The 26,215-nt window shown below is 37.7% G+C and overlaps 1 protein-coding gene across 3 annotated transcripts in view; it reads left to right on the forward strand.

The window, feature by feature from the left end:
* BCHE (butyrylcholinesterase) overlaps positions 1-26,215 on the forward strand; it is a 53,620-nt gene that overhangs the window by 14,211 nt on the left and 13,194 nt on the right. For 2 of the 3 annotated variants that reach the window (XM_082767403.1, XM_082767405.1), the window contains exons 1-2: positions 6,852-7,112; positions 10,348-11,869. In XM_082767403.1, coding sequence (XP_082623529.1) covers positions 10,353-11,869 — 1,517 coding nt within the window. In that variant the 5' untranslated portion in view covers positions 6,852-7,112; positions 10,348-10,352. Of the gene's footprint in view, positions 1-6,851; positions 7,113-10,347; positions 11,870-26,215 lie in introns of those variants that run through there. The other variant, XM_082767404.1, reaches the window with a different exon arrangement.

Genomic DNA, 26,215 nt, shown 5'->3' on the forward strand with positions numbered 1-26,215 from the left:
AATAGTGGAACATCATTAGTGTTTCAAGAACACTGTTGGACTCAAAATTTTAATTTGTATCCCTACAAAGATGTAGGTGTGTAACATCATATCATATTGAACCTCATATTACTTTTAAGCTAGTTTCTGTACTTAACATGTAGTCATACAGCAAAACCTGAGGGAGTTTGCTGTACTTCACCCTAAAGCCACCTGCTCTGACAACTCCGTTTTTCAAGCAGATGGTATTGTGATGGATTACCCAATATTCCTGAATCATGGCATGTTCTTGAAAAAAAAAAAAAAAAAAATTGCACAGCTGTTTATAATGAGGGTTTCATGATTACACAATGCTTGCACATCCCCAGGGTGAAGGGGCCTTCTGTTAAAAAGGCACTCGGCCTGAGAAGGTTGCTGCTCTGAGAGGACTAACAGTGCTCAGCAGTGCCTCGGCTTTCAGGAGTGTAATAATCTCTGGACGCGACCCGATGGCAGAGGTCAGTGCGTGCCTATGTGTGTTGTGCCATGGGGTAACAAAATGAGCACAACTTCTTCCAGGGTCATCTGTTTTGCCTGAAGTTATATTTCTTTCGCAGAACACATAGACAAAGAGATCAAATCAGCTGTGAATTATAGGAAGTAAGCAAGAAATAACTCTGGAATATTTTTGAGTTTTGCTCTGATGCATCACAGCGAGGGTAAATCAAACACATGACCTGATGCTGACTAGCATCAGTGCTGCCTTCCCCCTACTTGAGCAGAGCTGTTGGAAAGGCACAGCCCGGCTGCCTTCAATAGGCGGGCTGCAGAAACCTCTCTCACCTCCTCTCCAATGCACTTCAGACCCATGCAGAGCAGTGACAGGTGGATCTGAAGTTTTACCTTGTGACAGACACCAAAGTTATTTCTACTAAAACCCATAGCTGTGGCACATTTGGGTGCCATGAGCCATTTATTGAAGAGTGGGCAAGGGCATGCTGAGCTTGTTTCCTCTATAACTCTCCACCGTCAGGTCCCAGCAGGTCCCAATGTAAGCCTCAGTCCTTTCATTCACATTTTCAGTGTGCTGGATCAAACTGAAATCTGAAAACAGCAGTGGCTTAAGCTAAACCTTTGGACACCAATATGGCTTTTTTCATGAGAGATATGTATCTCATCGTTACTGAAACTGAAAGATGGAAAATCATAGTAGTGAAAAGGCCTAAAATAAAGGGTGATAATTGAGACTTGGGAATAGTTCCTGCCTCCCCCATTCAAATTCTACTTAACAGACCCAAATGAGCTAATTTATGGATCAAAATTCTTAATTATTCACAGAGTTTCAGTCTGGGAGGATGGGTTATCACAGAGTGAACTTCATACTGCTCTTGGTAGGTGATTACCAGTAGCTAGCCTTAGTTTTCAGAGCCACCCATGTGTCATTTCTGCTTTTGAGAGTGGACTGCAAAGACACAACTATTTTAATGTATTTAATAGCTATCAAAAATATTTAATATCTGTTGAATATATTATCACAAGATAACACATAAGATATTTTTTTGTCAGTGAAGGGTCACACGTAAACCAATGTCATGCTTTGCAAAACAGCATGCTCTTTACTTGGGGAAAAAAGCCAGCACTAACCTCTAGCTCAGTCCTTGCAATCTCCAGATTCTTTCTTCTCCCACCAGTACACTGGGTGAGTTGCACCATTTAAGTTGGACCATTTACCTTACCTTTATCTTTTTTTTTTTTTTTTTTTTTTTTTTTTTCTTTTTTTTAACCATTTATCTGATTGAAGTCAGGAGAGGAAAGGCAGACTAATCTGAACTTCCTTGCTTCAAACATACCCACGCCAGCCTTGGTGGTGTAAAACACATTTTTACGTAATTTTAAATAAGTAGAGCATTAGTATCCATAGGAAAGTAAAAATGTAAAATGGTTATAGGCAATTGATTAATCATCTTCAGAAATCTGTGAAACCTAGCATGTAATTCAATTAAACTTACCATGTTCACACAACATTTCAGCTTTTTGTTAACGCTCCAGTTTTACCTGTTTTCTTACAAGCTAAAGAATGGTGCTAATGTTATGCAAGACATGCTGTGTATGCGTTAGTCATTCTTTACTTTCTTTATTGAATCTGATCCCTATATGAGACAAAGTAATGAGTTATGTAAGAATACCATAGGGGATTAAGAGTAAATGAACATTCAAAAGAAATAATAATAACAATAAAGCGTCTATCTTTCCACTGGCTGTATTTTCTCATTGGCTCAGATTTCTCCAAGAATATTCTAAAAGTGCAGACCATAACTGTGCTAATAAAGAGGAAATTATATTAACCTATAATTAGAGTAATAATAAGAAAGTTACAGCAGGTCATAATTGAAACAATAAGAGGAAAATATAATTATGTTAATGGCTTATATGAGTGTTAGTGTCTTCTATATACTTAATAAATTGGTATCCATTTTCATGATATGCATCTAAGACACCTTTCCTAATATTATCAAATTTCCCTTCGAATCAATTGGTTCTCATGACTTTTCTAACTATTTGTTAATAGAAATATTGTTTGAAATTTCTGCTAGTCTCAAACAGCAACTGAAGCCTCCTGAGCAGAGCAGACCTGTGTTGTGTTCACTGGCACAATCTGGAAATGCTCACCCTGGCATTGGGTGATGGCATTTCAGAAGGTTCAGACAGTGGAATAGCAGTCATCTCTGGAAATGCTGAATAGTTCAGGAGATCAGCCATGTGGATGATACCAATCTTCCCAGCAAAAAGCTTATGTTGAGACAAACCCCGGCCTCTCAACGGAGCCTCGATGTAATACCTGGATGGCATTAACTACATCAAGGATATTTTCATCTCTGCTTCATTACTCTCTCAGTTTTGGCAGACGCCTACTCCACCAGGTATTTTGTGCACTTCTATGGTGGCATTCTCATCCTAGAAGCTCCTCTAGAGTGAGACTTCTCTGAATTACCAGAATAATGACAGAATTTCAGACAGGTCTGGTGACCAGCTGCAATCAGTTCTAGCAAGACTCAGTCTCTCAACAGGTGAGAGTGTTATGGTGTCAGTGTTTTACATTAACATGAAAATTTACATATAGAGGTGTCACACGCAGATGAGATTTGCAGAAGAAATACAGGCAGAGCAGGAAGAACTAACTGTCCCAGGGTCACTGTATATGGACAACTACTGTGCAGAGATGCACTGTAAGTAGGGTAAACTCAACTTAAAATCAAAGGCAATTATTTATTTCATAATATGCATAGTCAAATAATGTGACTATAAGCCCCAAAGCTGAACATTAGTGGATCCGTGCTGCTGCTGAGCTCCTGTCTTCTGTTTTTTCACCTGAAGATTTCACAGCTTTTGGCTTCAGTGTTTTTGCCATTGAGTTCTTGAGCTGCTAACTGTCCCCATCTCAGCAATCTTACTCCTGTCTGCAATTTCACCTTTCTTATCTTGTACAGCTTGAGTTTATTTGTTTTCTTCACAGCTTTTTCTCACGACATAGCAGTTTTCTCAGAAGTGCAAGCCAAGGTCATGCAGCTGCTCTATGGGAAAACTCAGCCTGTGATTGGAGACAGACAAGCCCCCCAAGGGAGCTTACCAGAGCTGGAATTTAAACAAAACCTCTTCCTTTATTTTTTTCTTAAAACGGACATTTCATATAGTATAGCTATAATTTGCCTTTCGTTTCTTCTCTCAGCAATTAAAAAAAAAAGAAAAAAGTTTCCTACCTATACATACAATTTGTATATATATATTTTCAAACACTTCATGTGTGATATCTTTTATATTGAAGTGACATTTACAAAGCTTTTCAGCCCGGCTATTCTTATGGGAGCCCAGGTGCTCTTTCTGAGACTGTAAATGGCTTGGAAAGGCAGGGTCAAATCCAGAGCAGGGGACACTTCGCATGTGAACAAACCTTTAAAGCCTAGAGGACATCCTGGGAAAGGGGCCCATGGTTTCTGCTCGGAATAGCTGAGATGCATCATTTTTCAAACAGGTTTTTCCCTCGGAGATTCTCAGCTCTGTTAGGTGACTCCTGAGTATAATCCAAAATGTGCATCACTTGGGGTATTCGTAAAGGTAAACATCTGCTTCTGTCTAGGTAATATCTTGAAGGGCAGTTTAATAATAAACAAAAACATGACAAAACCATTTGATATTTCTATAACACATATTGTTTAAATTCTCTAAGCTTCTTAGGCTATTAAATGTCAATCTTTCCTAGAGCTGGCCTTTGTTTTCATTTCCTAAGAGACCTGGGCACCTCTTCCACCAAAATTCCTGTGTCAGTGTGAGATCTATTTCATATGTATGTGCTGAATGATGAAAAAACTCCTATCTTTGGGGGTGATTTTTTAAGAACTTTGCCTGAAATAAAGATTTGTATGACCTCAAAAAAGTCTGACAGATAGATGGACAGATAGATGGCTAAGGATATTTAAATGTATCATCAGTATATAGATATATATATATGCATATATACATATATAAACATGCTGTTCTATATGTCTGCTGTTTTGTGCCACCTTTCCTTTAAAACTCCCAAAGGAAAGCTGAGAAAATGACCAGTCTACACAGAATTACTAAAGGTATTAAGTGTATTTAATCTCTAATTTTCTCTCAGGTATTTTTAGTAATCTAAGGAATAACTAAAATAAGTGTTTCTTCTCACAGCACATGGTGGTGAAACTTTAATTTATATGTTAATTTTTTAATTAAAGGAAAAATCATAGAAGGGGGGTTACTTTTCTTAAAAAGTATAGCATTATATTTTAACATTGGACTAAAGTGTAGCAGTCAAGAATTATAACAGTCTCCACAGTTGGCCTCAGTGTCCCCATTCCCTGAAGACAGCCAGGTAACCCCAAGGCTGAACTGAGAGCCAAAACCAGCCATCCATTTCCCGCAGGGTCACCTTGTTGGAGCCCATGGGAATGCTCCACATTTTGCATTTAGTAACTGGGCCTGTGTGAGGGTGTGTGGCTGCTCCCAGAGCCTTGGGAAGCAGGGAAGGGGAAAAGAGAGAGAACAAGGTGGTGAAAGCAGATGTGGTACAACATGGCCAACTCTGGAAAAACGATGAAGCCAGAAAGAGAATTTTGTGTATGTCTTCTGCTCATTTTCTACTGCTGAAGACCATGATGAAGATTGAGAAAACAAGTTTGTCATAAGCATCCAAAATACCTTGTTTAAAAGTGGCTTCTAACAAGTTTTGGGGCTTATGATTCATTCCTCTGATGTCATGGAAATGAAGCAAATGTGTGTCACCTGGCAATGTTCCCAACAGAGGCATTTGAGTCAGTGAATGTGTGTGTCAGAGAAAATTGGAAACTGCCTTAAACAGCACAACTTAGTGTTTCCTGCAAGAAACTGCACCTGAAAAGTTTTAATCAGCTGGAGTTGTTTCTAGACTTGATTTCAAATTAACCCTGGTTTGTTATTTAGGATTTATGTTTACATAACTGCAACCAACATCTTGGCTAGGAATTCTGAATTTCAAACTAGCAACTGTATTGGACACTTCCATGCTAAAAATTCTGGGATTTATAATGTGGATTGGGTTTAGAATGGGATATATTCTCTCCAGTGGACAGGTCCCTACAATGCACCCATTGAATGTCTGATTCTGAAGGTAGATCATAAAATTACTGGGAAAGACCAAATGAACATGCTTTCTTGAGCATTTCCCTATTAAAATACTATTTCATATGCTAGCTTCTAAAAATCGTTTGTAGTCTTCATGTTAAGGTCTATAAACTTCATACTTTTTATTTCTGCTTTATTTCTGTTCTACGCTTTGCCAAATATTGCTTTTGTGTAATTGAAACAGAGCTGTAGTTTGATTAAACAGAGGGAAGTTAATTGTCTCGAGCTCCAGCAGGGGTAGCAAAGGCCTTGGTAGCAGCTAACCTTGCAGGGTGGGACAGTTGCTTTACCCAGAGCAGCCTTGTAGAGCGGATGCTGCCCGGGGCCAGGAGCCCTGGCCATCAAGGGATGGCCTTCTAGCATCACACAGTGGCTCAGGGGCATGGCTTTGACAAGACATTTTCTAACTGGGGTGTATATGATTTATTTATTCTCTCCCCTCCCTGTCTCTTTTCTGCCTTCATTTCTACGTCATGACATTTGCACTTTATATAAGCTCTCCGGAGCTGGCTCCGTAGCTTGTAGCAATGCGGGTCCTGCTCCCAGCTGGGGATGGGTCAGGCACAGATTCACAAACACCGTGGGCCCCTGCGCTTTGTGACACGTCCCCAGCTGGGCAGCAGCCCTGACAGCTCTGGCACGCAGTTTAGATTGGGTTGGCATCCCCAGCCTTGATCTCTGACAGAAACAATACTTTGCAGACTCAGGAAAAAGGATTATACTTGTATACTAAAGGAGTATACTCATACATTAAGAAGTAGGATGATTTATTTTTTTAACCCTAAAAAGAGAGAGAAAACTGTGTGTGATGCCATATGGTTACCATTTTTCACCCTAACATCATTATAGGACAACACAGACGTCTACAGTAGTCCTCAGATGGCCAGGAGTCAAGTAGTACCAGTGATGCTTGCCAGTTGTTGACATGTCTGTGCAGTGGACACTCCTCTTTTATCTGCCACAGTTGTTTATAACCAAAATAGTGACTAATGTTACAGTGAAAAGAAAACTGCGATACTTTAACATTGTGCTAATCTTGAGCTGTACATCAGCGAAAAAGAACAGGTAGTGTCAGTGTTCCAGGCATGATGAAGGAAAGAGGCAGGATTTTACTATATTTGTAGATCTGTTTATCTTCCCAGATAAAACTGTTGCCCTGTGCTAAAAACAAATCACTGCCTCTTTCCTTTCCTATAGAAGCTCATGCCTGATTTCCTCCAAAACGGGTTTCTCTCTGTAGCATTTCTCCAATGATACCATTAGCCTTTGAGCAGATGTCAGATACTAAGGAACGGCTGCCTGCAGATCAAGTTGCTGCTGCCAACTCTCGCGAGCTTTGTGTCAGAAACAGTTGATTATAATGTCAGTACTGTCCAATTTACGGGCTTAAAGCAGCAGCTGCATACTGCATTTTCCCTGAAGTATTCAAAGAACCTGACTCTTAAAAACTTTGTAGTTCTTGTAATAGAATTGGGGTAAGTGATTCTCTATTTACACGTCTCTGTCTGCCAGGGTAATTTACAGTTCAGCTTGATTTGCACGGGGATTGTGATCTTTTAAAATGTTATGCTCTGCCCATTTGTTGCTCTCTTGGGAAAACTCACTCCGCTCCGCAAATGGAACGAGTAAGCAGGCGTGTGTATCAGACCTTGGTATTATTCAAGGGATCCTGGGCTAAGTAAATTAAACTGAGCCAGAAATCACTTATTAATTCAACCATCTTTTCTATTTAAATAGTGTCTTTATATTCTTGTGTGTAGATTTTTTGGCTGGGTAAAGATTTGCAGGGAGAAGAAACAATCATTGAAATAAATTGAATTCCCTTGTGGAATAAGAATACAAAAATGTATTTTGTTTAACTTTTGATGGAGAAAACTACTACAGAAGCAGCTTTTTAATGTATGCAAATACATTATATGATATAAGTCTACTCGGTTAAGGTTGATGAGCTAAAGCACTTTTCTGCTCTTTTACTCTCATAGTAATAATCAAGGAATATTTGTTTTTCTCAGTGTGTTTTTCATCGTTGAGTTTGTTTTAATGCAGCATCAGAAACCTTATTAAATGTAATACTAGTCTTACACTGAAGGTGTAATTATAATCCTCTGTCCTTTGCTACTTTTGTCAATATTAGCAGAGTAACTTGAGACCCCTTTCATTCAGTGGTAGAAAACTTCTGCATTTTTCATGCTTGTTCTACTTCAAACTTTTTCTTTAAAATGCCTACTATCCTCTTGCAGAAACCATTAACAAGGTACAGAATTTAATTTGGAGTTAGTCTTTTTTCTCATGTAATTCTTGTGTAAAACTTTATAGGATCAAAAGTTATGCCTGCTACAGTGTTTTCATCCTCTCCCATTCTTTTCTAATTAACAGGGGAGGACATAGCACAATTAATTTTAATTACTATTTAGATAGTAAAAGCTTTAGGAACTGTAACCTCTCTTTTTTCAGTTAGCACTTTTTTTTTTTTCTTCATCTTAATGATGATGTTTGAAACCTCTTACTATTTCCAGCTTGTTGTTATTGTTCGTTCCTAGGCAATGCATTAGAAGTGAATATGGGGGGGGGGGGGGGGGAGAAGGAGGAAAGAAAGTGTCAATGAAACAATAAACATAGAAATTACCTTTCCCATCTGACAGTACTATGTAGTGGGTGCATGCATACCCAGCTAGATTCTACTATTTACCATTTCTGGGCTGACTGTGAAATAGGAGCAAAGAGCTTAATCCTAACCTAATTTTAACATATTTTTTCTCATCCAGCTCTTACAATTTATTTTTTATTTTTTTATTTTTAATCAGAATGAATGAAAAACCAAAAGGACTAGCACACAGTGAGGGGAGCTAAATAGCAGTCAAGGGTACGAGCCTCCCTCACGGGGACTGTGGGCTGCCGGAACAAGCCTCTGCTTAAACCAGCTCTGCGGGAGTTGCTGGACCACGTGGGTCATCCAGATTGACTCTTTACATCTGTAAAGTTTAGCATATATATTAAGCTTAGCATTCACAGGTTTCTAAGCACCAAGCTTACAGCTGGGTGGAGCATTAGACCAACTCTGAAACCTATTACCCCATTAACTGCCTTTTTTTTTTTTTTAATAAAAAGACAAGAAAGTAAGTGTTTATTTTGCTTAATTTTATCTATATTCTATCTATTTTTATGAATGCTAAAAATACCATCTCTGAAGGTTGTTTTCTGCATGTTTGATGCAGTTGGGATGCACAAAATGTTCTTTTTTTTTTTTTTTTTTTTTTTTTTTTTTTTTTTTCCTTGCATTTTCTTAGTTTATTTCTAACAATATGCAAACAAGCAAGAGAAGCTCAGATTAGGCGCACAGCTGTACTTTCCACAGAAATTAGCCTCCTTCCTTTTAAGGACACAAGTGCTTCTCATTAACAAAGAATAGCCTGTTTAAAGTAGCTGGACAGAGTACACTATGTACAACAGGGCAATAAGCAAAAAATAGAAGGAAGCTTTGTTGAGCATTTTCAAATATGTAAGCCATAGAAATTAGTTTATGTAAATGGTATTTTTCTGGCTTTTAACTTTTGAGAGGATGATCCTGTGTGTTTTTTAATAGTATTTGGAAAGGCAGTAGTAAATGGGACCATTAGTATAGGCTATGTAATCAGCATCTGTACCTTTAGCTTTAAGATAGTATTAATCATTACTTTGTAAAGTTCTTAGGAAGCAAAGACAAGAACATAAATTATGAGGAACCACCTATGTATATTAAAAAATCATTTATTTATTTTTTCACATTTGATTTTTCATTCTCTGTCATGGAAATGTGACTGCTTGTCATGATTATGATCGTTATAAACCTGGTTAAGTTGCTTTAGGGAAATAAGATCTCGATGTTTCATTTAGGTCTTGGCGTACCTCTGTATGCAGTTGCCCACAGGAGCTAATGAGCTGGCACTCAATTCAGAGGTACTTCATGTACTCCACTTGGTAAAACACTTTCCGATCTGAAGACGTATTAGTAATGAGTTTACAGCAATGCCATCCTAATGGTTTGCTTCAGCCCAGGCATGCACTATGACGTGAAAGCATAACTCAAAAATTACCTGGACCTGGAAATCCTTGGATTAAAACTTGGTTTCAAGTTCTGTTTCATTGTTTTTCGGATGTGTGGAAAAATCTGTGACTATTGATGTTTATAATCTCCCTCTATTGATCTGAGAATACAAATTGCCAAAGAACCCCCGAAGAATAACAGTTAATTGGGCATGGCCTTTTGTGTCGCAGATCATAAAATATTCTTCTGTTCATCATGCCAGTGAAAATGCAAGTGCTTAAGTCACCTGCTGGTGGTGTGAGACGTTGCTGGTATTTGGGAACAGAAGAGGCAAGCATCAGGCTCAACACATCTCAAAACATCTCCCTGCTCACTGCTGTGGATTTATATCAATAAATGTCATGATATATGACTTATGGCCATGTAGTCAGACTGCTTATTTTCTTTTTTTGGTGTGGTTTCCTCACTTCTATGTTATTTTAGTGACAGACTTTTTCTGAAACACTGTATTAAATACTAGATCCTAAACATAGCTTTTGCAACAAGGCTGACAAAAAGTCATGGTTAAAGACTGCTTGAGTTTTGTGCAGCAGCACTGTCTTATTTTCTGTGCCCTTGGGATGACCTGTATCCTGCTAATACATCAAAATAGTAATCCTGAATTTCTTTTTTTTCCTGTGTTTCAGGCATCATGATTTGGGTAAATGGTACAAATATCCATACCAGATTTCTTATGTGGCTTCTGCTCCTGTATATGTTCATCAGGAAGGTAGTGCCTGAAGACAACATCATTACAACCAAGAATGGCAGAGTAAGAGGGACGAACCTGCAGGTACTTGGGGGGACTGTGACAGCCTTCCTTGGAATACCTTACGGAAAGCCACCCATTGGTAGACTGAGATTTCAAAAACCAGAGCCTCATGAGAAGTGGTCAGATGTTTGGGATGCCACAAAACATGCGAACTCCTGTTATCAGGTTATAGATACAACTTTCCCTGGATTTCCTGGATCAGAGATGTGGAATCCAAAAACTAACCTAAGTGAAGACTGCTTATACCTTAATGTATGGATTCCTTCTCCCAGACCCAAGAATGCAACTGTCATGGTTTGGATATATGGGGGTGGCTTTGAGTCTGGGTCAACTTCCCTGCCTGTCTATGATGGCAAGTTTCTAGCCAGGGTAGAAAGAGTAATTGTAGTTTCCATGAACTACAGGACTGGTGCATTAGGATTTTTGGCTTTGCCGGGAAACCAGGAAGTTCCTGGAAATGCAGGTTTATTTGATCAAAGACTAGCACTTCAATGGGTCCAGGAGAACATAGCAGCTTTTGGAGGCAATCCAAAAAGTGTAACTATATTTGGAGAGAGCGCTGGCTCGGCTTCTGTAAGTTACCATATCCTTTCTCCTAAAAGCCATCCTTTATTCACAAGAGCCATCATGCAAAGTGGATCTGCAAATGCCCCTTGGGCTGCAATAACAGCATCTGAGGCCAGGAACAGAACAGTGGCTTTGGCTAAACAACTCCATTGTCCCACCAGCAATGAGACAGAGCTAATTCTCTGCCTCCAAGACAAGGACCCAAAGGATATATTGGAGAATGAAGTTTATGTCACAAAATATGCCCCTCTTTTACAAATATATTTCTGTCCAACTGTGGATGGTGATTTTCTATTGGACATGCCAGAAAAATTGATTGAAAACGGCATTTTCAAACAAACACAGATCTTGGTTGGTGTTAATAAAGATGAAGGATCGAGTTTTCTAGCATATGGAGTCCCTGGCTTCAGCAAGGACAGTGATGGCTTGATAAACAAAACAGAATTTGAAGCAGCTTTAACTCTGTCCTTTCCAGAAGCAAGCCAACTTGCAATAGAATCAATCATTTTTCAATACACAGATTGGGAAAATGAGCAAAACCCAGAACATTACCGTGATGCCATGGATGATGTTATCGGGGACTACAATATCATATGTCCTGCAATGGAGTTCACCAAAAAATTTGCACAACTAGGACACAATGCATTCTTTTACTTTTTTGAACACCGATCCTCAAAGCTCCCTTGGCCTGAGTGGATGGGGGTAATGCATGGTTATGAGATTGAGTTTGTGTTCGGACTGCCTCTAGAAAGAAGAGTTAATTACACCAAAGCTGAAGAAATCTTAAGCCGGTCCATGTTGAGGTATTGGGCAAGTTTTGCAAAAACTGGGTAAGTTTACAGTACTAAAGTTTGTTTGGTTCAGATGGTTAGATTTTTTTTTTTTTTTTTAATTTCACAGACAGAAAAACCTTAATTGTCTTGATAATGATTTGATGCCTGATGAGAATGATGAGAAAGGATTAACTGTTCAGCTAGCCATAATTCCTACGTTAGTTCCGATAAAAGCATCGTCTTAGTAAAATAAACTGTTGACGTGTAGCTTACCGTATTGAGTGAGCTTAAGAAAGCAATGTTTATCCACCTATGAAAATAAATACAAAACTTTTTTTTTTTTGCCATGGTAGCAGTTGGTACAAATAAGGTAATGGTTTCAAGTTTTAGAAACAAAATATTTTGAATTCTGAAGAAGACCTCAAAAAATACAAGTAGGAGTAAAAATTCCAAGTTGCTTTCAGATGTACTTTGCTCAGAACATGCAGGTATGTAACGTGGAGGTATATTTTATTCACATGATTAAATGATTTGGATTGCTGGATGTTCTCTTCAGAAAGCCTTATGTTCCCATATGTACTGTAAGTATAACCCTGAGTTTCACTGAAGCCAAAAACAAATCACTTGCTATTTCCATTAGGCTCATCTTTAAATGAAATATGTCTTAGCCTGCATAAGAAGCAAATAAACATAGTTCATTTGGACATCTAAAATGGTTTAAATACAGCCCCTCATTCAGTCTATTTATCTGGTGTCTAAGAGAAGAGTAAGACAGCTCTTGCTCTGCGTAGAGGGATTGTGGGGCTCTCTTGATGCAATATTCAGTTTGAAATGAAAACATTTCAGTGTGGTAAGAAAAACGGCAGCTACCCCTGCCATGTACAGAGTCTTAAGGCTGTAAGCCTGGTGCAATGGGCAGCTATCTTTTCTTAGAAGCTCAGTGCGTGTTGTTTCCTAATTATATATATAAACACCTGCATGTGGGAAAATATAGGATCTGAAACTTAATTCATACTTTAGAAATGTTTAATTAACTTTTAAAATCCTGCATTGCTTTGACTTCCATGGTGGGCTTTTCTTTTGATTTGTGAAGGATATGTAGCGTTGTAAAAACTGAAATCAACTTTGGAACAGGATCTCATTATTTTTCTTAATAGATTAAGAGATTAGAAATCAGAAGAGGCCACAGTGCTTGTTTAGTCAATGCTACCTCATACATAAACCAAAACACAGGTAGGACTTAAACATTTCCAGTGATGGAATTTGCAGCACAAATATTGGTAGGTTGTTCTAATGCTTAATTACGCTTAAGCCAGTTGCAGCTATAAAGAGAAGTTTTGTGTCTGGTCTGGACATGCCTATTGTATTTCTCCATTTTCCAGACGCTATATTTTGTTTGACAGTTTCTAAGCTTTACATTGTGATTTGTGTTCCATACAGAGATAATTCTAGGCTCTATTCAAATAACCTTTAATCCTTTTTCTTGTTAAACAAAACAGGTTATACTCCTGAGTCTTTCACTATAATGCATTTTTCCAAGTCCTTAAGTAATAACTGTGCATCTCCTCTGAAACTGTAATTCATCAACACCTTGTTGGAACTTTCTGTGTCTGAATTAAACACTGTCATCCCCCAAAGAGTCCTAATTACAGGTGTCATCTGTCCTCTATTTCAACCTGATATTCCCCTGTTTACTCCTCCAAGGGAAGTGCTATTTTCTTTGACCATGCTGTTATGCTAGGAGCTGCTGTGTGCCTGTGCATGGTGTTTAACTGATCTGCCCCAGTCTCATGGTACCCCCTTCTATGGTGGCTCTGCTTCAGCTCCGAAACACTACACATCATGGCTGGCACCAGCTTGTGGGCAGCTGAGCTGTGGCACCAGCTCCTTGCAACCCCTTTATGTTACATTCTGAGATGAGCTAACGATCTAGTTTTATGTGCATCCTTTTTTTTTTTTTTTTTTTTTTTTTTTTTTTTTTATTATTATTAACAGATTTACTTATGAGAATGATGGATTTTTTATTCAAATAAGTATTTTTATGTATATATATTAGTTACACTAACAAGTTCTATCCCTTTTATGTGTTGGATTTATAATATCCTTTTTTTTTTTTTTACCATAAGTGATAAGCATTTTAAAACTCAGAAAAATGACCATACATATGACTATAGTCATCAGAAGCATAATATTTTAATGCAGATTTTATTCTAATAAAGTCAAATAAAAATAATAAGAATCTAAGAGCTCTTTCTGCTTCTGTCTTAACTTGGAGCCTGATGGCACCACTCTGTATCAATTCAGAGTGAAAGACTAACACAGAGACAAGCATTCAGCAGGGGCATACATTTTGGAAATAAGCTCTGTGGTTGATTTATCAATGCCAAAAATGCATGCGATAGATTCCCAAGATGATGTCTGCACAATGAGATAGGACGAAACTTGCTAACAATTCCCGCATCGTGAAGACATGCTATGACAACACTGCTTTGAGGCTGGTGTCACTGCACCCTCAGCAGAGAGCAAACCGAGAGGCTCCTTTATAACATGCTGCAGCTTTACAGCCTGCAGGACTTTGCAATCAGCATCTTATACCTCCCATCCAAAAACTGCAGACTTTTCCATTAAGCAGAACTATTTATTAGCAGGAAAAGAGAAGTTTAGGGCTACACAAGATTCTGCAACACTATATTTACATCTCTGTGAACTACTACTCCCACTGGATTTTTTCTCTCTCTATTTATATATATAAATCTCAATTACCTGCTGTGCAAAACGGAGTATACTGTCCCTGTCACCCTGGCTTAAATTAGACAACATAAGGTACATTCAGGTTTAAGTTGATTTTACCATCAGTCTGGTCATCTAGTCTGATTATCATTTGCACTATAATTAGATTAGCCTACAGATCAAATTTCAAGTGGTTTCCACAGCAAACAGCAAATAATCCCTCCCTCTGCTTCCACCACAAGTATCAAAAACATCACTATTATGACCAACAATACAATTACTCAATTTACATACCAGTAAAAGATCTGATCACTATTAACCCATTGTGTGCCACTTTCCTCATCATCCAGACCACAGATTCCATACTCATAGTGTACAAGTAGTGGAGAAAAAAAAAAAAAAAAAAAAAAAAAAAGTTAATAATGCCAAAAGTAATAGCCTATTGTTGGATTAAAAAGGGATTAAAATGAATTAAAAGTGGTTATATGAGAAGTCAAAGGCCCAAATGCTCTGCAGGAGCACTTTCAGTTTCTTAGAAATACCTAATACGAATGGGGAATGCAGACAATTGAGTAGGAAATGGGAACAGACATCTCAGCCATGCAGCTTGAAGTTAGATGCTGGAGTTTTACACTAATATCTCCATTCAGCACCCAAGGGAGTAGTGGCAATTTTAGGAATCTGCCATATTTTTTCATGTTCTGTAATATCTGTGGAGACCTTGCAGAAGTACCCTTCACTGACAATAAGACACTATTTGGCTTGGGAACTATGGATGTAGTAACTACTTCTGCTACTGCAATAAAAGAAACAGGCATTGATATTTACCTACATAAATACAGTTACTAGAGAGCACATCATTTGAGATGAAAAAAAAAAAAAAAAAAGAAAAAAGGACTGGTCTGACAGTTGACATGGAGTAGCTTGAAGAAAGGACAGACTGGGAGGTCCATAATATTCCTGGTAGTGCTGTTTAGGATCAGCCCTTTGGATTATTTCCAGTGAATGCTAACTCTGATGCTGGCAGGTAGACCACAGGACACAGATGGACAACTCCTGTGGAGCTGCGGCTAAGTGGACTGGCTTTGCGGGTAACTTCCCCTCCAGTTCTACACTCACAGCATCTCTTCCTCTCAGAAATATGCTTATGATTTACTTCAAGAGCAGATCTAAGTAATCAGTGGTACAGATTAGCTTTTACACTCTGCAAGTATGTGCTACATGTGGAGAAAAATACTGTTCTCTGATTCACAGTGTTTAGAAGAGCCTTGCTCCAGTAATGAGTCTTTTATTCCCTAAGAGGTGCAGCCAGGTACTACCCTTTCCAGGTTAGAGTGCCTCTGCCTTCCAGAAAGACATTTGCTGGAGAGGCATTTTCAGCCTCTCCAGCATACTGCTATTTGAAGCCTACTGGCAGCTGGGCTCTTGCATCTTCCAATGATCTTTTCACTTTTAAATCAGATTCAACATTTTGAAGGAGAAAGTGTAGATACGTGGGGACAGCCCAACTGGTCAGTGTGTCACCAGTCTTAGGGTGGATGCTGATGTCCCTTAAAATGCAGAAAAAATCAGTGATCACCAAACTGCCAATAAGTCACTGAGACTGGAAGTCAAAAGCTTCCAAGCATGTCAATTCCTTTTCCATTACTTGGACAATTCTGCTGCTTCATTATCAATGCAATTTTTAATGATTGATCTTTCATTATCAAGCAATCTGACCAAGTATCCCAGCGTTTCCTATTGCTATTACCATAATTTCATAAAACACTTTTTCTTGGCATATACTTGAGAATTGAGAGAACAACACTGTCATTGCTTCCTCAATAATCTCAGTGAAGTGAGGGAGGAAAGAATGTTATTTCTGGTGCTTTCTCAGTAAATCAAGTATAATAAAATATTTGTAATATGAGAAAGGACAGATTGCAAAACTGATCTTCTTGATTTAAATTTTGACTTAAAATTATTCCATTTACACTGACATAGGATCTCCCCATCTGATTCTTGTTTTAAGACCAGTGGTAGTTGAACATCATTTACTAGCCTTAAAACATTTGATAGGATTCCAGCAATCAGCAAACTGAATATTGGTGATAGCAAAGAAATGTGGCTGAATTTTATTCAACTGTAAACCAAAGTGTGATATTAATACAATATGGAAGTGGGTGAATTAGGCTCAGTATAATTATGTTTGAATACAGGTAATGTTCATTTTAAAAATATCAAGTTAGTTTTCAGTGGCCTTCTGAATGTTTTCCAGCACACTTCATTTTAAGTGGAGTCCATGGTGATAGAAAGAATTTGAAATTTCTCTTTTTAAATACTTTTAAAATTATTTTCTCTGCTGCATTTTTGATGTTTTTGAGAAAGCTTTTGAAAGTAAGCAAGTGACACTAACAGGTACTATCAATCATAAACAGCAGAATGCTCTGCTAACTCTAGAAAGAGGAAGTTTTATTTATCAGGAAAAAATATATGGCATCCCAAATCAGTGGTTGCTAGGTTATGCCTTTTGCATTACTTTATTCATTAGATTTGGTAACTGTATTTTTTAGATATGAGTGACGTAAACTGACAAGGAGATAGACAAATCAGATGAGATGAAAACTCAAATAAGAATGTAGTGGAACATACAGAGATAATATTTTTAAGGCTTTGTGAAAAATGTTTCAGATAAAAGGAAACTGGCAAAACTTGTCTCACTGCCAGTTTTACAACTGCTGAAACAAATCTTTGCAGCTTTTTCTCTAAAGTGAAGCCTTTGAAATATTTCCTCCTATGTTTTAGGGGAATTTGTGAGGCTTTGATTGTCCCACTAAAGCTCTGAAGCACTTTGCCTGGTTATTATTGCCTTTCCCTGATGTTCCACTGGTAGACATATAATAAATTTCAGTGCTTTTGTTACCAACTTATCACAACATGTTTATAGATAGTAGTTTCAGAACAGTGAGAACAAAAACAACAGCCTCATAGAGAGTCCAGACGAGAGACTGAACTGGGGACCTATATCATCTATGTATGGAAAGGAAAGAATATACTGAAAAAAAAAAAAAAAAAAAAAAAAAAAGATAATATAAACCATCCAACCACTTAATTTTCTAATACTTCAATAACTAGGATGGTTTACTTACTACCAAGCCATTTTATAAGATATTTACTGTGGGTTGTATCTATTTCTGAGACTAGCCTACAGGGAAACAGGCTGAGACCTGGTGCTGATCCTCACAGGTTCCTCAGAGAGACCACTGCTGCAACTCAGCAGGACCAGATCCTGACTGGAACAGGTTAATAAGAAGATTTCTGGGTGTGAGGTAAAAGCTGAAGGAGTATAAACAAGGCATGAGGAGGGTTTCTAAAAATATGAAAAAAGACATGGAAGGATAGGTCTTACCTTCTCCGTATTAGGGAAAAGTAAAGCTTTTATTTTGACCCAAAAGAGCACATGCATTCTCACACACGTTCACAGAACCATTTCTGAGCTGTGAAAAAATATTGTGGGAATTGTATTCACAAACAAGAAAATGGTCAAACTTTAGGAAAGTTACTGCTTTTCTGTATCTGTTGCTTTACCTTCACCTTAATTTTTTGAGTTCTAAAAGTGACTCATCACTTTTCCAGTATCCATATATATTTCTTAAATTCAGAAGCAGTAATGGAAACAAGCAACACAATACATTTGGAAATAGTACATCATGGAAAAAATTAGTAACTAGAGACTCACTTTTGGCACTCATCTCAGTTTCTGGCTTGCAAGCTGACAAGCTGTCATTGAATTTCAAAACTGAAAACAGGAATATTTGATTCAATCATCTTTTGAAAATAGGCCTGGGATACAAATCATTTAGATTAGTTTAGTATTATTGCAAATATTGCAAAATTACACAAAGATGTCTTGTTGCTTTCCATATGTGCAGCAAATGTAATTCCATCCATACAGATTTTGTTCTCTACAAAAGATGAGTCAAATCATTATTTTCAAACACAAGATGAGAACGTCTATTAAGGAAATGTCCAAATATTGTAGGAGTAATTGAATGAGGCATAAAACTAAAACCTAAAACTATAACACAAAGCTTTGCCTTGGATATAGCACTGGCAATTCATTATAGTAAAGGGTAAGCTGTAATGCAATTGTCAGGAATGGAGTAGTAGGTAAAGAATCTCTTCCTGATGATGGAAGACCTAAAAAGCCTCATGATTTATTCGGTGGATTTCAATTAAAAATAAATAAATAAATCTGCTGCTATAAGATTTTTTGCTTTGTATAGAAAGCTGTATTAGTCTAGGATTTTAGGATGACTTCATTGGGACTTATCCACCCGAATACCTTTGTGTATCTGAGACTCCTAAAATGATTAGTAATGTAGCTCTCTAACTCAAAGATAAATTGCAGGGGCAATAAATCAGTTTCGTCATGTGCTCAGTTATCAAAGTGAAAATCACAGCTTGAAAAGACGGTAGATACTTTTTAAATACTGACAAGGTCTGCAGGATCAAAACCACCAGTGCTAATCCACAGTCCTGAGACTGAAGAAGGTGAACATCCTATGTCTGGAGATGTGGGCAGAGATACACAAACATGAACATACAGGCAGGAGAGAAAAAATGATAATGGGAATCTCTTTGAGGTGGGCTTTTGTAGAGCTAGGCTGCCTTTGAACAGAATAGGCTAGGCAGCTAGGCTGCCTTCAGGTTACCCTGAACAAGAAGAGAGGGAAAAAGCCACATCTCAGATGGGACTTATTCCTACTCTCGCGACAAAGAGATGAGTAGGAGAACCACTACCAGACCTGCTTCTCTGTTGTGCCCCAAACCCTGCAGGAAGCCTACCCAGGAATATTTTTTAGGAAGGGAGAGGGATGAAGAGGTACAACTGTGCCTCTATGGTTAGAATAAAATTATGGCATGCTTTCTACCCTCAATTTGGAGTTGGAAATAAAAACCCTGGGTGGAAATTAGCATTAGCATTTGTTGGAAAATATATAAGTAAAGAAGGTGGGAAAATAAAGGAAATACTAACAGATGCAAGAGGTTAGGTGAACAAGGAAAGATACAAAGCAATACACTTCAGACATTATCTAGGACTAGAGATTACTTTCCCTAAATCATAGCTGTGTACATGTAACTGAATGATTGCAGAAATCACTGTGAAGTTCTAATTAGTGTTCACCCATAGTTAACCCTCTTTTTAGGACACTTTTTCTGTGCTGCTTTTCTACAGCTTAGTCCTTGTTTCATCATCAAAAGACAGAAATTGAAGTTTGAAAGGTCTGCAAACCCCATTTTTCCAAGTGGCTCTGGAACATTAATCTGAAGTCCTACTGAGGAATTTCACATGAGGAATGGAAACCTTTCAGTACAAATTTTAATTTGCTACCCAACACAAGAGATTGGCTTGTTTCAGAGAAGTGGCAAAGGGGAGAAAAGAGGAAATGAGGAGCAGCAGAGGTTACCTAACACCATATTTTCAAAGGTAGTTCGATATAATGTTTAATTTTTTTTCGATCAACTGCAAGAGTAGTCAGTTGTGGGTAAAAGTAGTTAGCAATTTAGTCAGAGGATTTGTGATCTTCCCTCCCCACAGTTCTAGAAGCTGCATAAGTAGAAATCAGACATTTCATGCTCAAAGTTAATGATGTTACAAAATTATATGCTAGTACAGATGTAAAATTAAATCTGCTGCCATAATTTTCCTTCTCAGACATCCCTGGCCTACATCTGTATTCTCTACCTTTCTTTGAGGGAACATAAAACAAGTTCCTATTTTCACACAATACAAACTCCAAGGAGTGTTGCCTCAAATTTACACCAGAGAGATTATTATTATTATTATTATTATTATTATTATTAATCATTATTACTATTTTGTCCATATTGGAGCTGCTGTTCTGTGATTTTTATTTTAACTAATGAAGTGTTAAGTATCTGTCTCTCATGAATGGTATTTATTGTGTTTTTCTCAAGGAATAAGTGAATTTTTCTAAAATCGGAAATTCTCAGAGGTTTAAAAAGTTACTTTTTTTTTTTTTTTCCTAGGTATGAAGTAGTGTGCATACTATAATTCCACAAAAGCACTCTCAATTTTAAAGAGAAGAACTTTATCAGATATCCTCCCCTCTTCGCATACTATTTCTTTTTGAGATCATGACTTTCATGATTCTCAGTCCAAAAGTTTCTATTTGGACATCTCCCATTTGGTGCCAGAATGTAGTTTAAATCAGATTCGGAGGATGTTATAATGCTGGGACATAATATGAATGTGATGTGTTGAATGTGAAAAGATATATATCTCAACGTGTAGATGTCAAATCTACAGTGAATTATAACACACATAAGAAAATAATTTTATCATATATTTTTCTATTTTATTCTTAGATAGCCTAATGGTGGGCTTGTGAATACTATTACTTCTTTTTTTTTTACACTTTCCATAATGAAGTATCAGTAGTTCAGTTTCAGATGAAACAACACATATACATGCTACTGAAAATTGTCTGAAGGTTTCATATATAGGACTCTTCAATTTGACCCAGATTTCATGGCAGTTTAAGTTTGTGACTCATGCTTTTCCTACCATTTACAGAAATAAAATAGTGGTAGTAGTGGAAAATATCAAGAAAAATGTTACTATGATCAAGTCCATCAGGACACAATGAATCTAGATGATTTTACTTGGTTCAGGGCTATGTGGAGTATCCATCTTGAAAAGAAATCGTGATTAAGGCAATTACAATTGAAAACAGATCTCAAATATTATATTGTAGAATAACATCCACTACACAGCCTGTATTGAAAATGTAGTCTTTAGAGATAAGAAAAGCATCAAGTCTGTTTATTGAACAATTTCCGTGTGTCTGGGAATGAACTCTATTAATGGCAAGGAGAGTGAGAGATGGAAACAGCAATCATATACATATAAGTACAGCATTTACTCTTCCTTACAACCAGCGGGGCTGACAAATTTTACCAAAGCCACTGGGAATTTTAAACACAGTATTAATAGTTCCATGGAAATAAAAACATTTTTCTCTCCTTTTATGCAGTTTCTTTAGATTTGTCCCTGGGAGCAATTCTGGTTAAAATACTATGTAAGTTCAAGATTTCCCATGCCATGAGAAGGAGAAGTAAGGGTGTACAGGAGATATACCAGTTTTAGTGCACAACTAAAAGGACAAGTGCCATGTCCATTTCTGTCTACTTATTCTCTTATTTACCTTTGGTGGAAACGACTTCCTTCTTCAAAGTCCTAGTAGGATTCAGCACATTCTTCCATTTCCAAATAGTAAAACTAAACAAATAGTAAAACTAAAAGCTATTGTTTCTGCAGGTATTTCTCATGCTGGGATCTGATCCAGGGCTTTCTGAAAATAAATCTCTTCCATTTATGTGGTTTTGGGTCAGCCCCTAAGTTACTGATTCACCTCAAAAAGTGTTGAACTGGTCTTCAAACACCATACAAAATAACAAATCAGATGCAAGGCATGTTAAGCACAAGGAATAAAGTACTTCTGAAAAACTCTTTACTGCTTTATCTCAATACATAACCGAAGAAGTATAAAGGACTATAGTTATATTATGTAGGTATGTCATATTAGGTACTTGTCATATACAATATAAGGGGATTGTTAGCTAGAGTGAGTGACAAATATCTCTTAAAAGTCAGAATAAACCATACTTTTTGTATTTTGAAACTATTTCCACATTGTTTCCAAAATTTCACCCATTCTCCTGAATTCAATTTAACTTCAAATATTTTTTTCTTCTTGACAATGAAACTACATTGAAGATTATTCTGTGGTCATTTCCAGACTTTAATTTCTTTCCTTTGGCCAGAAATAATGCTCTCAACATTCTCAGTCTCTTCCTTACACCCTCACTAAAACTCTGCAGAACATGCATGCATTTGGGATATACCATCCAAGATACTGTGGGGTCTCTGAATGTCATGGGTTTAGGACTGTAGTAGAGACCTGCTGAGAAGCCAGGAGACACAGGTCTGACAGCTCTCACTCAGAGAGACTCAGAGGATATCAGGACAACAGTGTGCTCATTTAAATCAGTATGATTCAAGCTAAATTTAGAGAAATGCCTGTTCAGGTTTATCTTCACAGTTGCTCAGGAAAAGACATTTTACCTCACAGGTAACACTTAGGTAGAGTAGTAGGACTACTGTTCCAGACCTTGTATAATAATCACATCTCATCGCATGCTATAAAGACAGCAGAGTTTGGGGCAGCGGTTCCTGAAATAGCACCAAGCTTTGCTGGAACATTTTCACAATGCAGGAGACCTACGTGCAGGGGTGCTAGTGTGGGCCCAGGAGGTTGGAAATACTCTGCTGGTGTCTGAAGGGCTTATTAACTCTGGCTCGGCTGACCTGACTTATTATTACTGCTGATACCAGAGCAGAGTCCAATCCTGGAGCCAGGGATTTGAGGGACTGAGCTCCTAAATGCATTGCCAGCATGCCCAAAGAGCTAAGACAGAAGATCCCGGATCTAAATGTCTCAAATACTACATTATCTATGGCTGATATCTCAAGACCTTCCTTCCTTGTCAGTCCTTTATATATAGCAGGAATTCACAAATAAGCATGAAGACATGCACAAGCAAGAAGAATTTCAATTGGATGGGTGCTTCATGAGTCTGTTTTGAGCAGAACACAATAAGACCAAAAAAGAAGCAACAGCTTGTTGCTTCATTTCCTGAAACCGATATCATCTGTAATAATGCATACCAGGACAAATTATAGTTTAAGATTTAAACACACCATGGTTGTCACCAAGCTGGAATCTGGAAGGAATATCCTGAGCTTTATTTAGCCTGTGAAGATGTAAGAAAGCCTAGCTGTAAAGGTCCTCCTCCAATTTCTGTCAGTTAAAAAGCATGCCAGCTGGATTCTACAGGTTTCTTCAAGGATCAGCAGAAGAAATAATGTTTATCTTCAATATTACTTGCAAAGCAGTTTCCTTTTGCTGTGACTCAGAGGCACTTTATAGTCACTAGATAATGAACTCATATTTGTAATCTGTGAGTGAGAGCTGAGAACAACAAAAAATAATGAACTTTCCATAAACAACTGCTTGAGAAAAGCAATTTGAAGGATTCAACCCCGCAACCTCTCTCAAACTTGTAATACTTAATCATCTGAGTCTTTTCATTCAGTACCGTGGGAATCTGAATAAGGCTCAACAATCACATAATCGGGACCAATGATTTTCAAGTAACATTAAGGAACTATTAAATAACAAAGTTTTAATTACTACAGATTTTCAGAAGCTGGTTACTATTTTCTTGCAAGGATTAAATTCTAATAAACAAATCAATGTTTTAAAATGCAATCAGGATTTATTTATTTTCCAAACTCCCCTATTCTTCATACTGCCTGAAGAGCACAGGCCTGACACCTTGAGATTGCTGAGGCTATGAGGCTGCAAAGAAGCTTAGTGTATAAAACAGATAATCGTGAATGCTTTCCAATCACCCAGTATTCCACAGGCTGACAATAGCCCTGTCTGAGTTGTCACCTTTCAGTATGGTAGATTTTAGAGCTTGGTTATTATAAATGGCACCACTCAGACCTTTCAGCTGATAGATTAGATAGCTGTTGTCTTTCCCATTAGTCTAAAAGGATAAAGACCTTAAGAGGATATTTAAAAATAAAATATTAATCATGGCAGGACATTTGCAGAGGTTCCATCAGCTCAATAGATAGGATGGTTAGTGATTAGCTGATATTAAGGAATACCCTGGAGAGCTGCCTCAATTAAATAAAAACTAGCAAGGTAACTTGTTATGCAGTATTATGTACCAACCAACATCAAAACTAATGCATGTATTCATGGAGTGATAGCATGTCAGCTTTCCAACTCACTTATTTAGGAGTGACACTTCCCCTTGCCTTGTTATTCTAAATGAGCCAATCTGTAAACTTTAGATAATGAACAGGAAAGTGCCTCTGTCATCTTGTCTTTGCTTTGCAGTTTCTAATAGCAGAAAGCCTCAAAGAGTACATTTTAGTGTAAAATATTTTGGCACAATACTGAGATTTTGTCCAGGGAGTCCATCAAGTCCTCTTAGTGGATAGTAAATGATTAGCTGACTTGGGAAAATGTTCTGAATAACTGTCTGAATTTAAAAAATCTGAGAGTAAATTCATTATACTGAATCGTACATATGTGGCCCCAACTGGTGATGTTATTTGCATCAGATGCAATCTACGTATTCACACAGTGAGAGCCTTTTGGATTTATATAGCCTTCAATTGCTGAATGGAAAGTTTATGCAACAGTCTGAGCTTCAGGGGATGTTTTTACAGTTAGAATTTTTTTTACAGGTTTCCCATACTAACTTCTCTAAGGATAGTTTCCAGAACAGGTTCATTTTCTTTTTACAATAGCTAGGCCTGTTCCTCAGGTTCTTGAGTTGTCAATGCTGTGACCCTCTCTGGTGTCTAGTTAACAGTGAGCCATCTGAAACTAACAGTATGGTATGAAGACACCGGTGTTAAGCCAAATTGTTTGAAGGTTTGAGAAGATTCAGCAAGTACTTAACAGTAAGCTGCTCATCTTTTTAATAAGACTGGGCTGGAAAGTATCTGTTAAACTCCCAGCGCTAGGTGAGGAGCAAGGCCTTACACAGACTATTCCACCACAATCCTCCTGGGGACTGCACCACCACCCAGAGTTGCTGTTAACCTGGCAGCGGTTGTGTTGCGACAAGAAAATGAACACAGGTATAAATATCATGCATTATGGCCTTTGGAAATTATGTGAGATATCTGGAGACATTTGCCTGACTAATGCTGCAAACACTTCCTGCCCCTCGACCCTGAGCTCCACGAGCACGTGGGCAGCCCAGCACGCCTGGTGCACCTCTGATGCTTGCCAGCTAATTAGGAGTGAAAAAGAGTGAAAGGAAGGAAAACAACAACATGTTCTCTTCCAGGATGGAGGAAAAAAAAAAAAAAAAAAAAAAAAAAAAACAAAACAAAAAAAAAACTAAAAACATCTATTTGTTTCAAATGCTAAGTACTGAAAGGTATTTGTTTGGGTGCTTTGTTTAGTGCCAACATGATTAATGGAGGAGTTCTACACAGCGTAGCCATTAATAAATCAGTTGTAAAACTAAGATATATTTTTAGGATACAAATCTCATGGCCTTTCTTCAAAATGTATGATATCCTCAGTGAGATCACTTGTTGACTGAGGCATGGGCAGGAGGGAGTCATGCTTTGTCCCCATTACAGAAAGAGTAAAACGTTTGCCATAGCCCATCCCTCAGAAGAGCAATGAGTTGGAGGCCAGAGCTTTGGTGGGGACCTATCACATGGTGATCTTATCCAGGAGCCCTTACCACACTATCATTAAAAAAAAATAAAAATAATAATAATAATAATAATTTCATTATTATGAAATGGATATGTTTACTCATGGTGCCATTACAGCTTAGTCTGTGATATCATTTGTTAGGTGGGAACCTTGTTTCGGTTAGAAACAGTTTGACTTTTCTTCCCACCCCTTACTCATGGATATCAGCAGTTAACACTATAGCCCAGTTGATGTTTCCTTATCCTTTTACTCATTTTGTACCTTAAATTTCTCTGCCTTGTGCTATCTTACTTCTCTTTACTTGGCAGAAAATGCATTAGAAGAAAACAACCAAAATTTACAATGG

Source organism: Aythya marila, assembly GCF_965140915.1.
Source record: "Aythya marila genome assembly, chromosome: 9".
In the NCBI taxonomy this organism is placed as follows: Eukaryota; Metazoa; Chordata; class Aves; order Anseriformes; family Anatidae; genus Aythya; species Aythya marila.